The following is a 22045-nucleotide window of genomic DNA, read 5'->3' on the forward strand; positions in this document are numbered from 1 at the left end:
AGGTGAAGAGGGAGGGTGGATGGGAGGGGAAGGGGTTAAGATGAGTTAGGGGCGGGGTGGAGGGTAATTTTAGGTAAGGTGAGGTAGGGGGAGAGGGATGGGGAGGAGGTTGAGGGGGATGGGGAGGGGAGGGGGTAAGGGGAGAGGGTGGGGGTAATAGGTTAGGGTAGGGGTTGGGCGTATGGTCAGGTAGGGGGAGGGATGGGGAGAAGGGGAGGTATAGTGGAAGGGTGGGGAGTAAAGGGAGGTAGGGAAAGGGGAGGTGGAGGGTGGTTAAGGTGAAGAAGGAGGGGAGGGAGGAAGGGAGGGGGTAATGTGAGGTGGAGGGAGAGGGAGGAGGGAGGGAGGAGGGGGCGTGGGTGGGGGGTTGGGGGTTTACGATGCACATGAGCGTGATTTTTGGCGAAGACCCCGTTGTTCGCCAAGGGTCTTGCAGCTCCATCAAGTTAGTTACAATGCCACGTATACACCACACCACACCACACCGACAGACACATTTTGATTTTGGGGGATTGACCTTGGTGTAGGACACCGGGGGTAGAGTGCTATTGATGCTGGACGTCTGTGTGGACATAGTCAGGAGAGTGGTGACTCCTAAGGAGACTCTGGCCGGCACGGCGTTCTGGTCCAGCCAGAAGGAGACCCACGAGACGATGACCAACATACAGCAGGGGATGTAGAACTGGATAAGGTAGTAGGAAAACTCGCGCTTGAAGATGAGCACCACCAGCAGGCAGCTGTATTCACCTGTGTTGACGGAGGGACGACAAAAGGGGGGAACTGGGTTAACCGAGGTTCACAAGGGGTCATTTTCGGTGGGAGTCGTGAGGTCGGGGGTCTGGGGGGGGGGTCAGCCGAGTACATGTACCTTGGTGTAGGACACGGGCGGTAGGGACTGGTTGATACTGGACGTCTGTGTGGACATGGTCAGGAGCGTGGTGACCCCGAGGGAGACCCTGGCTGGAACGGCGTTCTGGTCCAACCAGAAGGAGACCCAGGAGACGATGACCAACATACAGCAGGGGATGTAGTACTGGATCAGGTAGTATGAGAACTCGCGCTTGAAGATGAGCGCAACGAGGAGGCAGCTGTACTCACCTGTTGTGCATGATGGGAGAGGCGTTATGATTTGGGGGGAGTGCGAGACGGGTCAGGGGGGCTGGGGGAGCAATTTTTTTTTTTTTTTTTTTTTTAGTGAAGTGTCACTCCCACGGGCTTTGTTTGAACCCGTGATAGGAGGCAAGCTAGCCCATCAGGGCGTCTGTTGCGGGCATTCACGGCATTGATGCCTCTAGTTCCAGTCACCGAAAACCCCCGGCCCCGTGGTGGCTGGCCACGATCCCCGGGCACTCCCATAGATCTCTCTGGGAAGACACAATGGGCAATGCGTTGTATCAGTGTTGAGCGATCAGTCGCCGGTTCCCAGCAGATGAAGTCGACAGAGAGAAATCTTGGGCCCGGTCCGGGGACCAAGTACCAGCCCCTAGGGGCTGCACCTCCATAGAGAGGCGTGGATGTTGACGGATTTGGAAGACGGGGAACAGGGAGATGCTTCTTTCTGACGTCCGTCTCACACAAGACGGAGGGCTGGGAGGGGAGGAGACAATGGGGGGGAGGGCAAGGGGGGAGATTAGAGAAGGTAATTAAAACATAAGACACAGAAGTCTTGAAACTGGAAACTGAGAAAAAATCATTAATGTAACTTATGTAACTTGACCGTCTCGGCAAAGGCTTGTAAACACTAAACACAGTCAGACATAAATAGACAAGATACAGGGTGTTCTAAAAAATTACCCATAAGGAATACTCACAAATGCACTCACAGAGTGAGTACATTTTTATGACACCCTGTATAAAAGTAATTTGTATGCATAAATGCATACATACATCCGTATACATATGAACGTATATACGAATACTGTATATACGTATATGCGTATAATCGTAGATACAGGGTGTCCCAAAAATGTACCTATTCTTCGTGAGTACTGCTTTTAGGACACCCTTTTAGGAAACCACTGGTATTATCTTGTTTATTGTACAAACATAAATACAACTGAAGTGCATCACTGGAAAATTTGGTTATTTAGAAATGCGCGTAAAACTTAGTCAAATATTGTAATATCAAACCATAATCATAAAGCAACACTTAATGATGATGATGTTGATGATGATGATGATGATAATGATGATGATAATGATGATGATAACTAATGATAATGGTGATAATAAGAGGATGCAATACAAATACAATTATAAATTTAAGATTATATTAAATCAGCTAAACAAAAAATGAGAAATTTAATCACAATTTTTTATTTAGATACCCAACACATAAATAAAAGGAAGGAGTATTTAAAAGGGGCCATTGAGAAAATGTTTGGGTTAATAAAAAAGGTATATATATATATATATATATATATATATATATATATATATATATATGTATGTATATGTATATATATATATATATATATATGTATGTATATGTAGATATATATATGTATGTATATGTATATATATATCTATATGTATGTATATGTATATATATGTATAATATGTATGTATATATATATATATATATGTATGTATATGTATATATATATATATATGTATGTATGTATATGTATATATATATATATATATGTATGTATATATATATATATATGTATGTATATGTATATATATATATATATATGTATGTATGTATATGTATATAAATATATATATATATGTATGTATATGTATATATATATATATATGTATATGTATATATATATATATATATGTATATATATATATATATGTATATATATATATATATATGTATATATATATATATATATATATATATAAAATATACATATATAAGTGGCGAGGTGGTAAAGCGTAGGACTTACGCTCAGAGGGTCCTGCGTTCGAAGCTTCGCGACGGCCGGGCCTAATTTTTTAAATTACATCGCTGCTACTAGCGATTTGTCACAATTTTTCGCATTGAAATGCAATGCACTGCCCTCCCTCCTTTTTCATTTTTTTTATTTACTTTTGAACGTATTAATAAGCCAGAGAAACTCTCGAGAACCTGTGTTCTCCAACACAATACCCATTGTTCTGCGCTCCCAGCAACGCTTATTAGCATCACCTATCTCCACCTTTGTTTCCTCTCCTTGAATTCCTAATTCAACTGAAGTGCGCCAGTTTCACCCACAGAAGAGATTGAATGAATATTTCCTCCTTATTTTCTAACACGAGTGTAATCATTTTAATTCGACTGTTTTCTTTTTTCTTTAGTCACCCCTTAAACCCTCCGTTCTCTATAAACCTTTTCATTCTGCTTTCTACAAAATAAACACAAACTTTACTTACCCACAATTCACGTACTGCCTAGCCTTATATATATATATATATATATATATATATATATATATATATGTATACATATACATATATACCATCTATATACCAAGGGTTTTTCCCCTTACCAGGGAGGTAGCCAAGTCAAAAGGCATTTACCCACTCCCACCCACTCCACTCCCATCCACCACCCTTTCCTCCTATAATATTAGCTCCACACGGATGACGGGTCATCCCTATATCCCGCTCACTGCCCTGGGTCAGAAGCAATGTAGCAAGACACACACACAGTATATATATATATATATATATATATATATATATATATATATATATATATATATATATATATATATATATATATGAGAGAGTGGGTGGAGGAAGAATAAGCGAAGATGAGCTGGAACTTTTTTTTTTTTTATTGCTTATACGTTTAGAACGACTCGTTTTTCTTCAGTAGGTCGGTCGAAACGTATTAGCAATAAAAAAAAAAAGTTCCTGCCCATCTTCGCTTATTCCTCCACCCACTCTCTCGTCTGTCTAAACCATTCATCATATATATATATATGTATATATATATATATATATATATATATATATATACAGTATATATATATATATATATATATTTATAATGTGTGTGTGTGTATATGTATGTTTTTTATCTATATTACAAAGTTCTTCGACAAACTTGTTATCCTTGTTCCACGTGATGTTTTTATCCTAACAATATCTCAATACAACACTAATGTACAAGCATATTCCCAAGAAAGCAAGCAGATAATGCTCAGGGCGTTCTTGGTTTAAGGTTACAAATTTTTATAAACTTCCCCAACCTCCACTCCCTCTCTCCTCCTCCTCTTCCTCCTCCTCCTCCATTGCTATCATCTTCCCCTTGTACACGTGTGTACTCCTTACCACCCCCCCACACACACCAAAGATATTCTTCTCTTCTTATCTATTGATTTTGACTTTCTGTGTTTATTTTTTCTACTACCTTTATTTGCTACTCCCTCCTCTTCCCTCTTATCCACATCTTCGCCTTCCTCTTCATCACCCTCCCTTCACCTTATATACATATACATATACACATACATATACTAAAGGGCATTTTTCCCCTTATGAAAGGGGTGACTGTGTCAAAGCATACGCCCATCTTACACGCCCACCCTACACGCCCACCGTTCACTTTCCCTCACATCTTAGAAATTCGTGTCACTGGGGTCATCCCTGACTCCGGCCACGCTGCTCGGATCAGAGGCAATGCAGCAAGACACAGCACCCCTACGAAGATCAGGGCCAAACAGCAGGGGCTGGTTTATCCCCGCTGCTTCATTTTTCGCCGATCCCCTATGGTCTTGGATCACGCGTTAGACTCGTGATCGACAGCTATTTCCCTCCCAGAAGAGAGCTCAGAGCTCATGTATGACCTATCTAAGGGTAATGCTGTGACCTAACACGCACACACACACACACACACACACACACACACACACACACACACACACACACACACACACACACACACACACACAGCTCCCCGCCCACGTGAGTTGGAGTAACGACTCGTAGCGCAGTGATATTGAAATTATTTAAGTCCTGGGCGGGATTTGAACCCGGACCGCCGTAGTGGCAGCCGGGAACTCTACCAACTGCGCCACGGGTTGTGTGTGTGTGTGTGTGTGTGTGTGTGTGTGTGTGTGTGTGTGTGTGTGTGTGTGTGTAAAGCTCAGTTCATAGAACTACGTCAGGAGCTTCAGCTTACAGATTGGGAGGCAAAATTAAACGAAAGGCCTGTAGATCAGATGTGGGAAATATTTCAAAATACGCTCACTAAGATGATTCAAACTTACATTCCTTTTAAGGACAGACGTCCCCCAAATCAGGCTCTCCCAAAGTGGCTCGACAAAGAAACTGAAAAAAGTATTGCTAAAAAGAGACAGGCTTATAAGAAATATAAGTGCTTGGGTGCATCTAATGACTATGAAAGTTATGTATCAATACAGAGAGATTTAAAAAAGACAATAAGAAAAAGAAAACGACAATACGAAATGAATATCGCTGATAAATCCAAAGAGAATCCCAAAGAATTCTATAGTTACATTAGAGATAAAAAGGTTGTTAGGAATCACATTGGTCCACTATTATCTGCTGACGGTCAACTTGAATATTCAAATGAAGGAATGTGTAATATCTTAAACAATTATTTTAGCTCGGTATTCGTAAACGAAACACCTCAAAGTGAATTCCAAACTGAAACCTGTGAAAAGTCTGGGGTAAACTTACTCACTACGGTAAATATAACAAAAGAAAAAATTAAAAGGTGTATAGACAAACTCAAAGTTAATAAAACACCAGGGCCTGACGGTTGGCATCCAAGAATCTTAAAGGAAATGAAAAATGAGATTGTTGTTTCATTAGAAATAATTTTCAAGAAATCCATCATATCCGGAGATGTCCCAAGAGAATGGAAGCTAGCTAACGTTACTCCCATATTCAAAAAAGGTGACAAAAAGAAACCAAATAACTATAGGCCTATAAGTTTGACTTCGATCGTAGGAAAAATAATGGAAACTATCATCAGAGATGATATCGAATATCATTTAGAAAGTAACCGTTTGATAAATGATAGCCAGCATGGTTTCAGACGGAAACGTTCTTGCGTGACTAACTTACTCGAATTCTACAACACAGTTATCTCGAATTATGACAAAAGAAACAATATAGATTTAATATATCTAGACTTTGCAAAAGCTTTTGATACCGTCCCACACAAAAGACTACTTACTAAATTAGCTTTGCATGGAATAAGTGGTAGCCTATTAGGTTGGACTAGTAATTGGTTGAAAGGTCGAAAACAGAGAGTTGTTTTAAATGGAAAAAACTTCTGGATGGAAAAGTGTTGCAAGTGGAGTTCCTCAGGGTTCCGTTCTTGGGCCACTTCTATTCATAGTATATATAAATGATTTAGACCATGGACTAAAATCTACTGTTTCCAAATTTGCTGGTGATACAAAACTGTGCGGAGTGGCAAATGATCACTCAAACCAATTAGATATTCAAGAAGATTTAGATAAATTACAGCAATGGTCTGAAAAGTGGCTAATGAAATTTAACACAAGTAAATGCAAGGTAATACACATAGGTAAAAATAACAGTAAGTACGATTACAAGTTATTTGGAAATTCGTTAACAAAAGTGGATAGTGAAAAAGATCTCGGCGTAATTATCAGTAACGACCTCAAATCATCCAAGCAGTGTATTTCAGCCTCTGAGAAAGCAAATAAGATTCTGGGATTGATTGCGCGATCTTTTGATTTCAAAAGTCCATCACTCATTAACAAACTATATAAATCGTTAGTTCGTCCACATTTGGAATATGCTGTTTCCGTATGGTCACCGAATCTCATTAAAGACATTGACAGACTGGAAAAAGTACAACGGCGAGCCACAAAACTGATTCCAAATATCAAAAATAAATCATACGAAAATCGACTTAAGCACATGAATCTGTTTTCCCTAAAAAAAGCGTAGACTCAGAGGTGACTTGATACAGGTCTTTAAGATTTTAAAGGGAATTGACAACATCAAAAGTGACCAAATTTTCACATTGAATGAGAATCAGACAAGAAACAATGGTCTCAAACTGTCCGGAAATAGATTCAATTTGGAAGTAGGTAGAAACAACTTTGCCAACCGTGTAGTTAATGAATGGAATAAACTTCCTGCACAGGTAGTGCAATGTAGTTCAGTTCGAAGCTTTAAGAATCATTTAGATAAATACCTAAGTAAGATGCTGTAATGATTATAATTTGTTATATTATTTGTTTTTGTTTTGTTATAATTTGTCTGTCTGATTTTCATTTATTATTATTTATATGTCAATTTATAATCATTTACTATTTACCTGTTTGTTTGTTATTCAACTATACCTATGCATTTATTTATGTATTTTATTTGTTATTTTTACATTATTATAGTTTTAATTTATTATTAATATGATTTTTTTTTTTTTTTTGCATCCGACCTAGATATGGATCAAAAGGTCTCCTGTCGGCATGCTCCGCCTTTGTAATCCTTTGTAATCCTTTGTGTGTGTGTGTGTGTGTATTTTTGTGTACATGCGAGTGTGTCTCTGTGTGTATAAAACTCCCAAACCCCCAAGATGCATCCCTCTCCCTCCCCATTCATCCCACCAGCGAACTTTCCCTTCCTTTTCACCCCCTCTTCCTCAATTCCCCTCCCCCTCCACTCCCCCCCCCCTCCCTTCGAGGATCACCTTACCTGTATTGGTCTTGGAGTTGCAGTAATCGGTGATGAACTGCTCGAGGGTGAAGCGTGGCAGGTGGAGGTTCTTGGTCACTTGCACAGGGTCCACACTCTTCCACAAGAACACCAAGTCCTCCGTCGTCCAGCCGTCTGGAAGAACAGGAAGAAAACGGGGCGAGGGGTTAAGCGAAGTCATAGAAAACGGGAAGAGGCGTGAGTGAGGGCGTAGAAAACGGGATGAGGGGGTGAGTGAGGGCATAGAAAACGGGATGAGGGGGTAAGCGATGGCGTAGAAAACGTGATGAGGGTAAGCGAGGGCGTAGAAAACATGATGGGGGTGAGCGAGGGAATAGAAAACGTGGTGAAGGCATAGTCCAGCCATCTAGAAGAACAGGAAGAAAACGGAGTGAGGGGTTAAGCGAAGTCATAGAAAACGGGGTAAGGGATGGTGTGAATATAAAAAACGGGAAGAGGGATGAACGAGGACATAGAAAACGGGATGAGGAATGAGAGAGGGCACAGAAAACGGGGAGAGGGGTGGTGTGAATATAGAAAAAGGGATGGAGAATGAGTGAGGGAATAGAAAACGGAGGAGAATGAGTGAGGGAATAGAAAACGGAGGAGTACGGTGTGAATATAGAAAAAGGGGCGAGGGACATTGATGTTTAGGACAAGCTGAGAGCTTGTTCGTTGGTGTGTCGGAAACATACCAACGGGTTTCCGAAGCCTCTTAGGAGCGTGTGACCACAGCGTTAGCCGCATGTTGGCCACATGTTGGCCACATGTTGGCCGCATGTTGACCACACATTGGCTGCATGTTTGCCGCAGGTTAACAGCATGTTGACTGCCCCTTGGCTGCATGTTGACCGCATGTTGACCGCCCCTTGGCTGCAGGTTGACCGCATGTTCACCGCAGATTGACCGCAGATTGACCGCATGTTGACCGCCCCTTGGCCGCAGGTTGACCGCATGTTGACCGCCCCTTGGCCGCAGGTTGACCGCATGTTGGCCACAAGTTGACCGCAGATTGGCCGCATGTTGACCGCAGGTTGACCGCCCCTTGGCCGCATATTGACCGCATGTTGGGCATTTGTTGACCGCACATTGGCTGCATGTTTGACGTAGGTTGACCGCATGTTGTCTGCACCTTGGCCGCTTGTTGACCGCATGTTTGCCGCATGTTGGTCGAATGGTGACCGTGTGTTGGGCGCTTGTTGTCTGCATGTTAGGTACTCGCAGGGCAGACGCATCCAGCCGTTACTTCACCCTCCATCATCCATTTCCTCCTCCTCGCCAGAGGTGGATGGGCAAGCCATCCCGTTTCCCTTTCCTATCCTTACCCGACCCATCCTCCTGACAGACCGCAAAGGACAGAAGCGCTGGTGAAGGACAATCCATGACAACAATTCACCTTGAGTCTGACATTCCTATATCAGGTCATCTAGTCTTTTGACCAAAGGAACCGGATAAAAAGATAAATAGAAATGAATAAAGTAATAATGATAATAATAATAATAATAATAAATAAAAAACAAATATAAAAATAATAATGATAAATAAATGAGCAAAGAAATAAATTGACTAAACAAATAAATGGATAGAAATAATGAATAGATAAATAAATAATGAAAAATAAACATAAATAAATTAGAATAATAATGATGATAATTTCCATCCGAATAAAGGGGAGATGGAAGGAGAAGAGGAGGGGAGAAGAGGAGGAGAGAGGAAGAAGAGTCGTAGGGAGCATTCGACTTTGTAGCGCCATTGTCAGATGACCTTTTCGAGGCCACAGGCGAATTGGGATGGATGGATGGATGGGTTGGTGGATGGATGGATGGATGGGAGGTCGGGTAAGACTTCGACTAACGGCCCCTTCTCGGCTTGTCAAGAACGCAATCATGCTATTGTACTGTCCGTGGGAACAAAACATTTGTGTGTATTTCCTGAATATTACACGTATAAACACACATGCATATATATATATATATATATATATATATATATATAAATATATATATATATATAATATATATATATATACATATATATATATAATATATATATGTAGTATATAAATCTAATCTGCACGCAATTAAATAATCAATAGTAATTAATCGTTAGCCTTCAACCTTGTGTCTGTAAGAGAATATACTAGCTGGCTACGTGGATATACATATATATATATATATATATATATATATATATATACATGTATATATATATATTAATATTATATATATATATATTAAATATATAATATTATATATATATATATATTATATATATATATGATATATATATATATATTATATATATATATATATAATATATATGTGTATGTGGTTCAAAGTCAGCTTAATAGCTGAATGAAATTACCCATCATTAATCACAACTTGATACATATTAGAGAGAGAGAGAGAGAGAGACAGAGATCATCATCTGCTGATGGTGGTGATGCTACTCACAGCTGGCCATGAGCAGCTGGCACTGCTGTCGGTCCAGAGGGAAGAGCTTAAGGTCCATCGGGCACGAGAGCGCCAAAGAGATTCTGCAAGGAAAAAAAAAAAAAAAAAAGGAAAAAAAAAACATTAGTCTATGTGTTGAGACCTTCTGGTAGGTTGATATGGATGGGAAGCAGGAGACACCGTAGTCTTAGTCTGAGTTTATTCCTGACTAGTTTTCGAAGGTAAACTTTCTCAAAATAAACATAGGAGTCTTAGTCTGAGTTTGTTCCTGACCCGTTTTGCAGATAAGCTTTCTCAAAGGAAACATAGGAGTCTTAGTCTGAGTTTATATCTGACTAGTTAGCCTTCTGGTCAGGAATAAACTCGGACTACGACGTTAGTACTTTCTCTTCCCATCCACGTACACATACGATATATCGATATGATATTAATCGATTTATCAACAGCCGACCAAACTTGCTGTTGATAAAAGTAAATGTACCTAAACCAGTTTGACGGAAATATACGGAATCCGACAGAATAAGACGCTTTCTGGATACAAAAACCAGAAACTTTATATATACATATATACATAATACATACATACGTACATACATATATACATACATAGTACATACATACGCACATACATATATACATACGCACATACATACATAAATATATACATACATACATACATATACCAAAGATTTTTTCCCCATTGTAAGGGAGGTAGCCAAAAAACAAAGGCATAAGATCCACTTCCACCCATTCCATCTCCACATACTCCACTCCCATTCACCACCCTTCCCTTCCTCTTATCTTGGCTCCTCCTGGATGATGGGTCATCCCTGCATCTCGCCCACTGCCCTGGGTCAGAAGCAATGTTGCAAGAAATTAATTATAAACAAGGAATACGCCGTCCTATATTTAATACATACCAAAATACTTTTTCCCCCTTGTAAGAGGGGTTGCCGCTTCATAACATACACTCACCGTACACCCATCCCATACCTATTTGCTTTTCCTATTAGCCCCTCGTGGACGATGGGGGCATCCCTGGCACCCGCCACCCGCCTGGGTGAGAGGCAATGCAGCAAGACGTAGTACGTCACAAAATGTCCATGAAATGCGATTATTCAACGTTTCTGTTTTCAAAGGTTTGTAAAGACTTATTTTTCTTTTTGATAAACGTAATTGATTTTAACGAATTGCCATAGGAGCGGAATTACACTTAAAGTCAAGTTACCATTAAAGCAGATGTAAAGAGCTCTTATACTCAATTCTATCCCTGTATAATTGAATTTCAATTTTATATAGATAATTATATATGTATATACACACTATATATATATATATATATATATATATATATATATATATATATATATATATAAATTATATAGTGTATATATATATATATATATATATATATATATATACACTTTATTTATTTTTTATTTTGTTTTTATTTTTGTATTTCTTTATTTTGAGGTCAGGTATTACAAGAATATTTACTACGTAACTTCACTTATTTCAGTATTATTTGAAAGGTATACATAGATGAAATACAGCATTACACGCTCAATCTGTCTTCATCAGGATATTTGTAGTCTTTAAAACGCCCCAATTAGGTCCTAGGATCTTCCAATAGCTAATATTTGCAACGTGGTTAGTATATACAGGTGTTAGTACGATATTGATTATTCAACTATTCGGTAGTTATTGAATATACTTATTACTAAAGGGTATAGATGGTGTTTGTTCGTGTTTCGTTCTGAAATGTCATAAGGTCAGAGCCCTTCTCCATCCTCTCTCTCTCTCTCTCTCTCTCTCTCTCTCTCTCTCTCTCTCTCTCTCTCTCTCTCTCTCTCTCTCTCTCACACACACACACACACACACACACACACACACACACACACACACACACACACACACACACACACACACACACAGACACACAACACACAAACACACACACACACACAATAACACACACACACACACACACACACACACACACACACACACACACACACACACAATAACACACACACACACACACACACAATAACACACACACACACACACACACACACACACACACACACAATAACACACACACACACACACACACACACACACACACACAGAGAGAGAGAGAGAGACTTGTTCAAATCTACTGGTGTTATATGACCATAGTTGCCTGGTTCTAGGGAATTTTCAGTCTAGGGACTTTTAATCCAGGGAATATTTAATTTAGGGAATATTCAGTTTAGGGATATGTTAAACCTAGGGATCATTTAATTGGATTCTTTGATCTAGGGATTATTCAATCTAGGAAGCTAGGATATATTATTGTTGTACAGTTAGATTGGTTTGAGGCTTCAGTAGGACACGAGAGTAGGATTAGGTTAGGTTAGGTTAGATTAGGCAAGTAAGATATTAAAGGATAAATGTCTTCATCAAAAAAGCTCTTTATTACAATAATATGACGTCAGTGAAACTCGCAACGATTTGACGTCATCAAGTAAGCTCGAGCCATGAACGTGATGTAATCACAATCTCAACAAGTACGACATGACGTCACCAAGTAATCTCGCAACAAGTACATGACGTCATCAAATAACCTTGCTTCCAGAACGACATAACGACGACATGACGTCATCATGTCATCTCGCAGTGCGACCTGACATGACCTCGAAGCAGCGGGTTACGAGTAGATGCGTGACCTAAAGACGAGGAGCTTGTTAATGACGGTAGGCGGGCTTCCAACAAGTGGAGGAATCGTGTGTGGAGGACTCGCGAGTGGAGGGAGAGAGGGGGGAGGGAGGGGAGGGGGTCGCAGGGGGAGGGAGAGGAGGGGGAGGGGGAGGCTGGGGGGACTAATAAGACAAAAGAGGTCTGCTCGTTGGTCCGAATGGGGAAGGTGGGGTGGTCTACTTTAGGCTACACGAAGCCTCATCATTTATATATTTCTCGCCAGCATCAACAACGCTGGGTGTGTGTGTGTGTGTGTGTGTGTGTGTGTGTGTGTGTGTGTGTGTGTGTGTGTGTGTGTGTGTGTGTGTGTGTGTGTGTGTGTGTGTGTGTGTGTGTGTGTGTGTGTGTGTGTGTGTGTGTGTGTGTGAAGTAGATAGACAGAGAGAGGGAAAGAGAGAAAGAGAGAAAGAGGGAGAGAGCGCGCGCGCGCGTGTGTGTGCGTGTGTGTGTGTGTGTGTGTGTGTGTGTGTGTGTGTGTGTGTGTGTGTGTGTGTGTGTGTGTGTGTGTGTGTGTGTGTGTGTGTGTGTGTGTGTGAAGTAGATAGACAGAGAGAGGGAAAGAGAGAAAGAAAGAAAGAGGGAGAGAGCGTGTGTGTGTGTGTGTGTGTGTGTGTGTGTGTGTGTGTGTGTGTGTGTGTGTGTGTGTGTGTGTGTGTGTGTGTGTGTGTGTGTGTGTGTGTGTGTGTGAAGTAGATAGACAGAGAGAGGGAAAGAGAGAAAAAGAGAGAGGGAGAGAGAGAGAGTGTGTGAGGTGTGTGTGTGTGTGTGTGTGTGTGTGTGTGTGTGTGTGTGTGTGTGTGTGTGTGTGTTGTAAAGATGAATAAAATTGCCTAGCGTCAGGATATTTTAATAACTGAAATAGAATGAAATAAGATAAAATATTTTATCTGATGGGAGTGTTTGTGCTATACTTGGGTACAGTTAAAGCAACTGCCTGCGGCAGGAGCCGCCATGTTTTTTTGATCGTGTTTTCGTTTTTCCTTGACATGAAGCAGCCATAGAGAGCTGCTGATGTATTGAACCCAGATCTCTGTGCTCAAGAGAAAGGACCAGTACCTACATCGCCACAGCCAACTATACGCTCTCGTTAAAATGTATATTCCTTCAAGTGTGCTTCAGCTTCTTCTTCTTTTTCTTCTTCTTCTTCTTCTTCTTCTTCTTCTTCTCCTCCTCCTCCTCCTCCTCCTCCTCCTCCTCCTCCTCCTCCTCCTCCTCCTCCTCCTCCTCCTCCACCACCTCCTCCTTCTTCTTCTTCTTTTTCTTCTTCTTCTTCAACTCTTCTTCTTCTTCTTCTTCTTCTTCTTCTTCTTCTCCACCATTTCCTCCTCCTTCTCCTTCTTTTTCTTCTTCTTCTCCTCCTCCTCCTCCTCCTCCTCCACCTCCTCCTTCTTCTTCTTCTTTTTCTTCTTCTTCTTCAACTCTTCTTCTTCTTCTTCTCCTCCACCATTTCCTCCTCCTTCTCCTTCTTTTTCTTCTTCTTCAACTCTTCTTCCTCTTCAACTCTTCTTCTTCTTCTTCAACTCTTCTTCTTCTTCTTCTTCTTCTTCTTCTTTTTCCTCTTATTTTTCTTCTTCTTCTTCTTCTTCTTCTTCTTCTCCTCCTCCTCCACCTCCTCCTTCTTCTTCTTCTTCTTCTTCTCCTCCTACTCCTCCTCCTCCTCCTCCTTCTTCTTCTTCTTCTTCGTCTTCTTCTTTCTCTTCTTCTTCTTCTTCAAGATGAATAACATCACCCTCGAGGCTTTCCGAGAACGACACAGGTAGCCCTTCAAGGATGACGTTCCCCCCTCTCCCCCCTCCCCCTCCCCCTCTCCCCCCTCCTCCCCCTCCCTCCCATACATGAAGGCCCTGGCCTGGCCTTCCTTGGGGAAATCAAACGTAAACAAAGAGAAATACTTCGACAAATAAAGTAGAAATCTGAGCGTAAATATCGCCGCGAGACACAAACAGGACAAGAGGTGGAGCCAGGATGCTCTTACTCATCTCACCCCCCCCCCTCGCCCGTCCTCTTCACCCCCTCACCCTCCACTACCTCCTCTCTCTCTCTCTCTCTTTCTCTCTCTCTCTCTCTCTCTCTCTCTCTTTCTCTCTTTCTTTCTCTCTCTCTCTCTTTACTCCTACCTCTTTACTCCTCTTTTTCTTCTCCTTCACTTTTCTTCTCTCTCTCTCTCTCTCTCTTTCTCTTTCTCTCTCTATTTACTACTACCTTTTGACGCTCACCTCTTTTTCTTCTCCCTCACTATTCTTCTCTCTCTTTCTCTCTCTCCCTCTCTCTCTCTCTCCCTCTCTCTCTCTCTCTCTCTCTCTCTCAAACACACTCACACACTCTCACACACACACACACACACACACACACACACACACACACACACACACACACACACACACACACACACACACACACACACACACTCACAGATAATGTACACAAGGATATAAATAGACAAGTCAATATTAACTCTCCCTCCTAAAACTCCTGGTGCTTGCCATACACCGTATCTCAGGAGACAATAAGGTCGATTTTGGCGTGATCATTTGCCCCATATCGTCAGTATTGACAACAACACAGACCTAACACTGACCTGACCTTACTTGAAACTGACCTGATACTGACCTGACCTGAGGCTGACCTGAAAGTGACCTGATACTGACCTAACCTGACTTCAGACTGACTTGACATGAAATTGTCCTGATACTGACGTGACATGATACTGACCTGATAGTGACCTAACCTGACCTCAGACTGACCTGATACTGTAGAGAACGCCACCGTCCGGGAAGATCCGTACATAGACGTTGGGAAGGACGATCTTGTGAAAGTGGCCTTCCTTCTCGTTCTTGAAGAACAAATCGGGCATCCAGATCATGTCGGTGTCTGTCATGGTCAGGTACTGGATGCGTCCTGAAGAACAGAGAACAGAGAACAAAAAATGATTTCTATAAATGAATAGAATGTTTAATACACGTACAGCGCGTGTACATAAACATACAGATATCTATATACATGCACAGTACATACACATATACATGTACATAATGTAATATGCATGTACATACATGTACATACAAACACACACACACACACACACACACACACACACACACACACACACACACACACACACACACACACACACACACACACACACACACACACACACACACACACACACACACACACACGACTCGGTGGCGCGGTTGGTAGAGTCCCTGACTGTCACTACGGCGGTCTGGGTTCGAATCCTGCCCAGGGCTGAAATAATTTAGGATCGCTGCGCTTCGAGTCGTTACTCCAACTCTCGTGGGCGGGGAGTTGGGTGTGTATGTGCGTGTAAGGGCACAGCATTAACCATAGATCGGTCATACGAGCTCTGAGCTCTCTTCCGGGAGGGAAATAGCTGTCGATCACGAGTCCAGCACGTTATCCAAAGACCAAGGTGAACACACACACACTCACACGCACACATACTCGCACACACAAGGCAATATAATTCCCCATTTATCCATATTTTCCCCCATCCCTTCCTTTGTTCTTCCTTTTTTATATTTTCATGTTTTCATTGCACACTTCCCTCGAATTTCGAAATTCATATGAAATATAGAAATATGAAATATAGAAAAGTGTAAAAAATGTATAGAAAAATCTTTGTATGTAGCGTCTGTACGCCAATTTATTTCAACCACGATTTCTATTTCCTCTCTATTATCTATTCGTTTCCAACTAGAAAGATAGAATAATTAGATTTCTAGACTTTCTCAATTTCTTTTTACCAACAATGCTACCACTACCACTATCAATACAACCACTTATACCATTTTTACCACTATCATTTCCACCACCACCGTCATACCGTTACTATCACCGCCCCTACTATCATCACCACCACAACTATTTTCCCCACAATCATTATCACCACCACTATCGCCACCACCACTATCACCACCACCACTATCACAACCACCAGTATCACCACCACCACTATCACCACTACTATCACTATCAACTTCATTTTACCTCAATCACTTCCACCATTATCAACTTCATTTTACCTCAATAATTTCCACCACTACTATCACCAACATCACTATCAACACCACTTTCAGCATCACCAGTATCACTACCACCACTATCACCACCACCACCACCACTATCACCACTACTATCACTTATCAACTTCATTTTACTTCAATCACTTCCACCACCACTATCACCACCGTCACTATCAGCACAACTACTATAATCACTCCAGTATTACCACTCCACTATCACCACCACCCTTATCACCACCTCCACTACTATTGTAGCAAAGTCCTGCCTTGAAGATTCGTTCTCTGTAGAATTCGCGCACCATAAGTCATTTTTCTTTATTAATATTGTCACCCCGCTAAAATTTGCGTTATGGAAATATAACATTATTAATACAGTTACGTTTTTCATATCTATGTGTAAATATCTATTAATATTAGTAGTTTTATTCCATAAAGTTTAAATTATAATTAGTAAGCAAATGTATTCGTGGTGATATAAAATGTTATATATATCCTTCTTATTGTTCCACGATCAAGACAGTGAATTTATTCAGTTATAATTCGAATTATAATTTCAATAAACAGTCCCGAGGGAATTGGAGTTTTAATAATTCCTTTCTCTCACTGACGTGTAACTTCACCATTGTGTAGTAATCTAACACTACACTATCACAACCAATATCACTACCACCTTCACCACAACTACTATCACCATTCTCATCGCCATCACTATCACCATTACGATCCGCGTAGTCATTTCCACCTTAAACGAGTTTAAATTTTCTTTTATTCAAACTCGTTTCGGGCGATCCAGTTGCCGGGGGATTCATCAGAAAATGGAGATGATTGTTGGAGCGAAATGTTGTTGGGGCAAAACGCCGAATAATGAGCCCTTTAGGTGGAAATAGGTCCGTCAGTGTGTGTGTAAATGTTACGAGGCAAAGTGACATAAATTAATCCTCATGCAAATGTCGGCTGCATTTCTATTAGCACGAAATAGATAGGTGTGCTGTACATATTGCGCACACACACTATATAATATATGATATATATTATATCATATGTAATATATAATATATGTACAATGTATGATATATAACGTATGCATACACACTATATACACACATGTATACGTGCTTAAGTACATACATTATATATATTATATATATATATATATATATATATATATATATATATATACATATATATGAGACTAAATCCATACCTACCAACCAACATACATACGCACAATTGCATATTACATGCATAACACAGATACATACAAAACGTAGAACATACATACCCGTACGTACATACAGTACATACATGCATATGTACGTGCACACGTACATACCTACATACATACACCGCATTCCTAGCTTTGATGAGTCCATCCACTATGATTTACAAACTTCGTATGTATTCCACCTGCCGTCAGGTGATTTTATTCACGATTTTTACCTTCCCCCCTCCCCCCTCCCCCAGTCCCCCTTACCCCAGTCCCCTTCCCCCCTCCCTTTTCCCCCGTCCCCCTTCCCCCTTTCTCACTTCACCCTTTCTCCCTTCTCCCCTCCCCCTTGTCCTCGTCCCCCTTCCCACCTTCTTCCCTCCCTTTCCCCCTCCCGCCCTCCCGCCCTCCCTTTCCCCTACCCCCTTTCCCCTTCTCCTTCCCCCCTTTCACCTTTCCCCTCCTTCCCCCCTTTCACCCTGCCCCCTTTCACCCTTCCCCTCCTTTCACCCTTCCCCTCCTTTCACCCTTTCCCCTTTCCCCTCCTTCCCCCCTTTCACCCTTCCCCCCTTTCACCCTTCCCCTCCTTTCACCCTTTCACCTTCTCCCCTTTCCCCCCTCCTTCCCCCCTTTCACCCTTCCCTCTGTCACCCTTTCCCCTTTCCCCTCCTCCTTATCCCCTTTCCCCCCTTCCCCCCTCAAGTGAATAGGATTCTCACCTCCCATATCGTCGAATTTTAGTCGTCCATCCTGCCACTGCTCACGGAAAGTGATTTGAATACTGTATTCCTGTATGGAGGAGAGGGGAAAAGAGAATACATCGTCAGAATACAAAATACATCCACGAATATCATTTTTACTTATACTGAACTGGGAATAGAGAATACATTATCAGAATACAGAACACATCCACGAATATTATTTTTACTTATACTGAACTGGGAGTAGGGAATATATCATCAGAATACAGAATACATCCACGAATATAAATTTCACTTATACTGAATTGAATACTGTATTCCTATATGGGGAGAAAAGAGAATACATCGTCAGAATATATAATACATCTACGAATATCATTTTCTTTTGCATTAATTTGAATACTGTATTCCTGTATTCCTTGTATGGGGGTGGGGAAGAATACAACATACATTTATGAATAATACTTCTTTATTATTATGATCTGGATATTGTATTGTGTGGAAGAAGAGAATACATTATCACGATACAGTCATATGAATACATTTAGGAATAAGATTAATTTATCTGTTATGATAATTTCAAACTAGTTGCTCTTTTAAAAAGGGGAGATTATCTTTTCTGACGTCCTTCCTTCGAGATCGCCATTAAGTTTCTTTTCATACTAGAGGTTTGAACCGCAGCGGTTTAATTACAATGAAAGTCAATGGAAGTGTTCACACAGCCGCGCGGTTTAAACCGCTGATGTAAGTAGGGGCTTCCATTCCTTATCTCTTCGTCTAATCTTCATCGCGGGTGAGATTAATCCTTAACTAGATTTCTGGATTAACTAATGTGAAGGAGAGTTTTAGTAATCGAAAACTTAACTAGATTAAGACTAACTAGAGTTAATTCTCATTAACACGAGAGATTCTGCCAAATCAAGTAATCATCCCTCCCGGAGGCCGTTTTCTATGCGATTGAAAACATCTCAGAAAGAAGATGGGAAGAAAGTGAAATATGAGATCACTATCACCACCTTCACCACCACCACCACCAATACTATCATCACCGCTACTATCACCACTACAACTATCACCACCATCACCACCACTATCATCCGTGTAGTCATTTCTACCTACGAGTTCAAACCTCCCTTTATCTAAATGTATGTATATATATATATATATATATATATATATATATATATATATATATATATATATATATATATATATATATGAGAGAGAATGTGAGTGGGGAAGGGCAAACGAAGATGTGTTAGGAATAGAGTTTATTGCCCTAACGTTGCGACCAACTTGGTCTTCAGAGGACTACAGCATTACAGACGGATCACAATTCTTATATTCTTATATTCTCATTTGTCTGAAATAATCTTGAATATATATATATATATATTTTTTTATATATATATATATATATATATATATATATATATATATATATGTGTGTGTGTGTGTGTATGTATAATCTGAACTTTCTGGAAAAAGAATGAAAGAAAATTGACCGAAGCTCTAAAAGAAAACGAAAATACACGAAAAGAAAAAAGAAAACGGGAAGACAAGAAATTTTGAGTGAAACCAACGGAAACCCTGGACTGGAAAGAAAACGGAACGAGGGAAAGGAACAAAGAAAACATGGAAGAAAAGGAGAAATGGGAAGACGAAGAGACATTTCAATGGAAATAAAAAACGGGAAGATAAGAATGTAAAGAAAACGTATTATTTGTGTTTGTTTATTATTTGCTTGATTTTCATTTATTATTATTTATGTGCCAATTTATTATTATTTACTATTTACCTGTTTGTTTATTATTTAACTATACCTATGCATTTATCTATTTTATTTATTATTATATTATTATATTTATTTTATTAATTTTATTTTATATTATTTAGATTTACCTATTTATCATTATTATATATATATTTTCGCATCCGACCTAGTTATGGACCAAAAGGTCTACTGTCGGCATGCTCCGCCTTAGTAATCCTTTGTAATCCTTTGTAATAGTAACGTGGAGAGAAATCTAAATGTGGTTGGAGATAGATAAGATAACAGAATATGGAAGAAAGGGAAGGGGAGAGAGGGGGGAGAGGGGAGGATAGGGGGTAAGGGGAGGGGAGAGGGGAGAGTAGGGGGTAAGGGAAGGGGAGAGTATGGGGGTAAGGGGAGGGGAAGGAGAAGGGGAGAGGAGGGAGGAGGGGAGAGAAGGGAGAAAGGGAAAGGGTAGGGGAGGGGGAAAGGGAGGGGACGGGAAAAGGGAGGGGAGAATAGGGGGTAAGGGGAGGAGGAAGGAGAAGGGGAGAGGAGGGAGGAAGGGAAAGGGTAGGGGAGGGGGAAGGGGAGGGAGGAAGGGAAAGGGTAGGGGAGGGGGAAGGGGAGGGAGGAAGGGAAAGGGTAGGGGAGGGGGAAGAGGAGGGGACGGGACGGGAAAAGGGGGGGGAGAGGGGAGAGTAGGGGACGGGAAAAGGGAGGGGAGAGGGGAGAGTAGGGGGTAAGGGGAGGGGGAAGGGGAAGTGGAGGTGGGAAAGGGTAGGAAAAGGTTCTTCACTCTTGAGTAGAAGAAGAAGGCATCCATCAAACATGGCGTCACATCCACTTCCGGTGCCATGCGACTCTATTCAGCGGAGTCCCCCCATCTCCCTATCCCCCCATCCCCTCTTATCTCCCCCAATGGGAGAAAGGGAAGTTTTAGAGAGCCCTGCTCTCTTTTTACTTTTGGAGACTTGGAAAGAGAAAGGAACCTCTTGGGAGAAAATGGAGTTTAAGAAGGTCCTGCTCTCTTTACTTTTGGAAAGAGAGAGGAAAAAAAGAGGAATAATACTCACCATTTTGACGTCTGAGATGGTCTGGACGTTTCGAATCATCAGGTTGATCCTGACGAAGGCAGGACCTGAGGAACAAAGAGAATATACACATTTTATATGTGTGTGTACATATATATATATATATATATATATATATATATATATATAGACATATATATATATACATATATATATATATATATATATATATATATATATATGTATATATTTGTTTTTGTGTCATCATGACATTTGAAAATAAACTCTCCTACTGAGATTCGAACCCTCGCCTGTGCGGCTTGCTTTTTTTAAGACGAAGACCGTGGCGTGACGGTACGGTCTTCGTCATATAAAAAGCAAGCCGCTCAGGCGAGGGTTCGAATCCCAGTAGGAGAGTTTATTTCCATATATTTATTTGTGTGTGTGTGTGTGTATGCATGTGTGTATGCA

General features: G+C 40.8%; 1 protein-coding gene across 4 annotated transcripts in view; it reads right to left on the minus strand.

Annotated features, from left to right (window-relative positions):
* Nucleotides 1–22045, minus strand: part of LOC143037634 (glutamate-gated chloride channel-like) — a 58581-nt gene that overhangs the window by 15158 nt on the left and 21378 nt on the right. For 3 of the 4 annotated variants that reach the window (XM_076206174.1, XM_076206173.1, XM_076206171.1), the window contains 6 exons: nucleotides 21617–21681; nucleotides 18806–18875; nucleotides 15578–15731; nucleotides 10092–10174; nucleotides 7639–7773; nucleotides 869–1098 (listed from right to left, as the gene is read on the minus strand). In XM_076206174.1, the coding sequence (XP_076062289.1) occupies nucleotides 869–1098; nucleotides 7639–7773; nucleotides 10092–10174; nucleotides 15578–15731; nucleotides 18806–18875; nucleotides 21617–21681 (737 nt within the window). Of the gene's footprint in view, nucleotides 1–517; nucleotides 748–868; nucleotides 1099–7638; nucleotides 7774–10091; nucleotides 10175–15577; nucleotides 15732–18805; nucleotides 18876–21616; nucleotides 21682–22045 lie in introns of all 4 variants that reach the window. The other variant, XM_076206172.1, reaches the window with a different exon arrangement.

This window comes from Oratosquilla oratoria, chromosome 22 (genome assembly GCF_046742065.1).
Source record: "Oratosquilla oratoria isolate Oo_2021 chromosome 22, ASM4674206v1, whole genome shotgun sequence".
Lineage (NCBI taxonomy): Eukaryota > Metazoa > Arthropoda > Malacostraca > Stomatopoda > Squillidae > Oratosquilla > Oratosquilla oratoria.